At 37.1% G+C, this 6000-nt stretch overlaps 1 protein-coding gene across 1 annotated transcript in view; it reads left to right on the top strand.

Annotated features, from left to right (window-relative positions):
- The window catches only part of LOC139744714 (complement factor H-like), a 74614-nt gene continuing 68614 nt past the window's right edge, over positions 1-6000 (top strand). The window contains exons 1-4 of the mRNA XM_071655140.1: positions 1-172; positions 2780-2998; positions 3808-3954; positions 4452-4649. Of these exons, the coding sequence (XP_071511241.1) occupies positions 103-172; positions 2780-2998; positions 3808-3954; positions 4452-4649 (634 nt within the window). The 5' untranslated portion in view covers positions 1-102. The remainder of the gene's footprint in view (positions 173-2779; positions 2999-3807; positions 3955-4451; positions 4650-6000) is intronic.

The following is a 6000-nucleotide window of genomic DNA, read 5'->3' as shown; positions in this document are numbered from 1 at the left end:
ATACATGGTGCCTCTGGTATCGAGTTTGATAACGCTGCTTTGTGCATTGAACACATCCAAGATTGAACACCGCAGACTGAACGCTTCGTAGATCCCGTTAATATGGAGGGCAATCAGCGGTCGCCGGTATTTACTGCCCTACAATTATGCATTTGGCTATGCTGCTTGTCAGGTACCTACACCCTTGTCTTTGCTCATACTTATTTCTAAAGGCATCGTCCAGAATTTTAATATAGTAAGCGTACCTATAATCAGACTGGAATTATAAATCTTATCATAATATTCTTGAGAAGCTCTAAATTTGTGCGTGCGCGTGTGTATATGTATGTGCGTGTGTGTATGTGCTTGCGTGTATTGTATTGTATTTTTTTTTTTTTTTTGAAGAATGCTATTCACAGCAGAAATGAGAAATTCGAATTGATTTCATAGTGAAAAAGAGCCAGGTATTGAATAAAAAATCATATAAAGAATGTCATAAAAAGTGTGTGTGTGTGTGTGTGTGTGTGTGTATGTGTGTGTGCATATCGTATCATGCATGTACGGGGAGGGGCAGTGGATGTCTGGAATCATGTAGGAAGTAAGGGGGTTGGGGGATGTCCGATGCCTATGTGAAAATACTTGGGTATGTTTGGGGGGTCTCTTGGTTTTCACGTGATACGTTCAGTAAGGTAATTTGTTCACTTTATTTGTTTAATTATACTTTATTACCTAACCGCTGTTTATTTTGATAACTTAATATGAAAGTTATGCAAGAACATTTTTCACCATTCTTATGCAAATAGCTGATTTGTATATCAAAAATATTTTTCACAATAATTGTTCCATATATTTTGTTAGCACATTCAAAGTGATTTTGTGAAATCAATTGTATGAAAGAATGGAAACAAAAAGGTTACCGAAATAGCGTTGATTTCATAATTCTCACACATAACCACAGTCGTGTGTATGTCTCCTCTGATGCGATGCATGTATTTCATATTGAAAAGATTACACAATTTTTATTACATGATTATTCTTCCAAACGAATCTCGTACATCAAAATATAATCAACTAAAAGACAAAATATTGCAATCTGCCCATATGAAAAGTAACTCCATTTCATTTGCAAAAAGACTGCAGGAAACAAAAGTAAAACAAAACAATAAAGTTGCATTGACACTTGTTTGACACAAACAAAAAGTTTTGAAATTTTTCAATTTCTGAGATTCCGTTAGATATTGATCATTAATCAAGGCTAAAGGTGAATGTGGTTATAATCACGTCACAAATCCCCTATTTGTTCCATTATACAAATATAACGTATATAACATTATAACGATATAATCTTTCCGTAATACAGAAAGTGCAATATATCATTAAAATCATTAAGATTGTGATATTTTAAAGGATAAAGTTGAAGGCGTAATGATAATAATGGTACCATCTGGACTAAGAGAGCAAACACTGAAGAGGCTACCCTGGATAGGTAATGCGACCTAGACACATGCTTCTTTAATTTCTCTTCAGGCATATTCATTTTATCCAGGGAGGTGAGAGGAGACTTCCCTGTTTTATAGTATACCAACGTAGGGGGGGGGGGGGGTGGGGGGACGAGTAGCAAACCAGGAGTCCTGGAACGAAAAATGAAAGCTCTGTAATCCATACCCAATTCAAGGCTCAGCTCCGGAACCCAAGTATCTGTACCGGAAGTTTGACAGAGTGTTTACAGATTTTGGTCTTTGTACTCGTGAGATCAAGAATGATGTGACGCTTTCGAGAACTGAAATCAAGAATATTGAATCTGATGCTTCTGTTTCCAATTATCTTGCTTTGTCATTTCTTTCTCGTCTTGCGAATAAAGAGCAGGATGTGTTAAATGACTTGATGTCAAACAGTTTTAACCATGTGTAGTGTGTGAAGCTCTGGTCTGGCAAACAGCAAATTTGTCCTTTTTCTTTTCAAATCTTGCCGTACACTCTCCAGACAGTTATACCATGGAAGTAGGTCCATGGCTTTTCCCACTTTATCCTTCTAGGCTTGACTCTGGTTTATTGATATACGTCTGACGAGCGTGCATGCATGGGGTAATCATAATAGGATCACCCTTTGGGGAATCAGTAATGTCATCACAATCATTATCTTCCTGATTGTAAATGATGATGATGATGATGCATGATAATGATTACAATATTGATGATAATGATTATAATGATAATATTGATGATAACAATAATAATGATAATTATAATAAGAAGATGATGAAGAAGAAGAAGAAGAAGAAGAAGAATGGGCGATAATAATTGTTCTGATAAGAAATTATATCATTTCAGACAGTAAGAATAACAGATAATAATAAATGACAACAGATTATTTTTATGGCATTAGTGGTATAATAATCATAATATGCGATGGAAATGAATTCTTTTCTTCCATTTAATAGTATGTTATCGACTTAACTTTCACTGTAATCAACATCATCTTTTCTAAATATTTCACCTTTTCGTCAAAAGCAGGCAACTTTTATTTTGACACACTTTCCTTTAATAGTCACAACTTGCCATGCATCACTCGATAGTTTCCCATGACATTGTTGGTCACCATTTTGATGTTTTATAAGTGAAACATAATTTCATAATGACAATTGCTTAATGACTTTTTCTGGGCACAATATTTCCCCTCTTAGTGGTTGGAAAGTCATTTCCTAACAATTCACTAATTTGGTTCAAAGACGCATTGAAACGTGACGCAAAAACATAACAATCAACATTCCCCCTGAGTATCGGTTCATCTCTTTCTTTAGGAGTGCTCGCCGAAAACTGTACCTCTCTTGAGGCGATAACTTTCGCAGACATCACATACGACCCACCGGCTGTAGCTGGGCAACCGGACACTTATCAGGAGGGAACTGTAGCGACGACACAGTGCGACGACAAGTACGCCGTCTTCCCGCCCGCCTCGGCCGAGAGAACGTGCGTGGATGGATCATGGAGCGGTCGATTGGGCTCTTGCCGACACATAGGTATAGCAAACAATACAAAGCTATGTAGTTTGTTTTTTTTATATTTCTCTGTTTGCGAATTATGTATCATCGGGGAATTGAAATCAAATATTCAGTTGTATCCGTGCTGTATAATTCAAGACCAATTATATGTCTCTATTGTAGCGTGTGTGCGCCCTATATTGGAACACTCCACTCTGTTTCCATGCACGTGTTCTTAGTACAAGCCGTCTTCTTTTTAAGCTATCGACCCCTGTCGATAGACCATAAAACATTTCCAATCAGACCTGTCATACATTACTGATAACGCAAACGTTACACCAGCGACTTTGTATGATTTTTGTGTTTTTTTCCACAATTCAAACAGTTAAGAACACTGGACTGAATTCTGCACTATAGAGCCATGACATAGCTGCCAAAGTAAAAACTAAAAACCATCGAATAACAAACAACCAGTTATTGATTGGGATCCTGTCCGCTACGTTTTAGTCGACTGTTACTACCAAAGTAAAGCAAAGAGAACAGCAGAATCGGACGAGGAATATGAGAGTTATGCAATCTTAACTTTCATACATTATGTTTTCACTATAAGGAGTAATATCAGACACTGGCACCTTTTGGGGTGACCCCTGCAATATAACCCCAGCCGTCGTTTGCGACCGTCGTTCTCATTTTGGTCTTTGCTTTGAATTTGAATAAGTACACCTTTAAACTAAACTATTCGCTTGGAGCTATTCTGATGATTTAAGATCTAATATTCAGTAAGATCACATATAAAGTCCCTGTTTTCTTCATTCCTATCCCTTATCTTTTTTTTACCTCTCCCTTAGGCAGAAGGTGTCGAAGAGACGATTTTTTCGTTGAATACTTGGGACAGACCTGCACTACGGCGTGTGTGAATAGACCTCGAGGGGCGTGTCCGCGGGGTAAAAGTTGCATATGCGATGGTGTTTGTGGATGGAGCTGCGTAGACATTGGTAAGAAAAAAGATGGGTGTAAACCCGTAGTGTGTAATAGAAAAATACTCAGGGAACAATATTACCCTTATCATTTATGTGTATGAGATGTCAAGGAAATGCGCTCCTTTGGTTTTTTTTTTCTTCCAAAATATAAAATTTTCTGAAATTCTCTTATTTTCCTTATATTATGTCGTTCTACGCCTCCGCATTCCTGTAGTGTCTTCTCATCAAGCAGTGACTGCCCAGATACTTTAAAAGTTCCTAACTTTTGAACGGATTGTTCGATTATCCTCAAACTATCACTGCTGTGTTCTAGCTATATTGCTGCATTCACTCAACATTTATATGACAATGGACTCAATTTACATGTATATAACAATGGACTCAATTCACATTTATATGACGAAGAACATCTTCCTGAAAAGCATTACGGGCACATAGCCAAACACAATGTCATGGTGGCTTTGCCCATATCGTGAAACAGAGAGGTATAATCCGATTTTCCCCACATCCAGATGCCGACAACTTTTGCCCCGAGCTTGATGAGGCCACTCTGAACATCGTGGTAACCTACAACCCACCCGGAAGACCATACGATGCCGTAGCAACGGTCTCGTGCGCAGAAGAGTACCGGTATCTGGGTGGCAGTCTCACCCGCCGTTGTATGAGTAGCCAGACTTGGTCGGGTAGAGAGACCGTCTGCGCACCTCAGAGTAGGTTTCCCCTTTATCATCAATTTAGCATTCTTCTTCATTCTCATCCTTATCCTTTTTATTTCTCATCATAACCGTTAATGTACTTTTGCATCAATTATTGCTTGTCACCATTGTTATCATTCATACTTTCTTGTTCTGCTTTCTTTTTGTCTCTCATCCTTCTCCTATTCTCTTCTAACCATTACCACCATTAATCTTGTGGGGGTTTTTTTATCATTCATTATAATCAGATAATAGTGTTCTTCTTTCTTTTCTATCTCATTTCTGTTTGTTTTTTCTTCAACATAATCGTTACTACTTTGATGGTGATTGTTATTGTATGATATCATTGTTATTATTCATATCATTTTTATCATTCGCATCATTTTCATTGCTTTCAGTGTTTTCACTATCATCATAATGACCGCTGTATCATTTTGTATCGTCGATGTTATTTTCTTTAATATCTATTTGTCTATTCATTTATTTGTCTATTTCTCTAGGCTAGTGTTAACGGATAACCCTTACAGCAGCAGGCCTTTTTTTAATCGCGGATTTTTTTTTCTTTCTTTCCTTACTATCACCGTCATGATTATGTTTTGCTATCACAGAAATTTCTGTAACTTAATTGAGAGAAAAAGATTTTCAAATGCCGCCAGCAGTGACAACTGAATGCAGTGTCCTACAATACGGATCAAATCGTAGTTTAAAAAAGAAAATGAATTGTTTAGCAGCTCAATGGCAGGCGAAGAGGATAGTTTGTTCTACATTAAGATTTTTTTTTTCCTCAGAATATAGCTAAAAGCAAGTTCTAACATCGATCTACACGGATCAAGGCATTAACTGCTGTTATGTCGGGAAAGTTGCTTACAAGCTGTTGTGTTTTTTGAAAACAATTTAAACTTTAAAGGTATGCATTCATCTGCCTTAAATTTCTTACCAAAATCGCCTAACCTGTTTCAATCAACCTACTGTTTGTTTTATTCAAGTCTTACTTTTTGTAGTTTTAAGGTTCAGTCCTTGTGTGTGTGTGTGTGTGTGTGTGTGTGTGTGTGCACGCGCGCGCGCGCTAATGAATAAAGAGTACTTAAAAGTGTGTGTGTGGGTGTTAGGGTGTGTATGTGTGTATGTGTGTGTACGTGTGTGTCTGTGTAAAACTCATATCAAGTAGATTCATACATTACAATATTGTTTGATTTGTTTCTTTATCGTTTGTTCATTCTTCTCCTTCTCAGAAGTCATTATGTAGTGATGGAAAAAGTAACAATATTACAGGCATCGTATCAGCGACAAAATCAATATAATATGCGTGAAACACATGCGTGCATCTACATTTATACTTTCAGGAATAATGTAGATTCTCAATTCA

Source organism: Diadema antillarum, unplaced genomic scaffold (assembly GCF_040938485.1).
Source record: "Diadema antillarum isolate AM-2024a unplaced genomic scaffold, OU_Dant_1.0 scf00000035, whole genome shotgun sequence".
Lineage (NCBI taxonomy): Eukaryota > Metazoa > Echinodermata > Echinoidea > Diadematoida > Diadematidae > Diadema > Diadema antillarum.
This window is presented reverse-complemented; position numbering and strand designations above follow the sequence as displayed.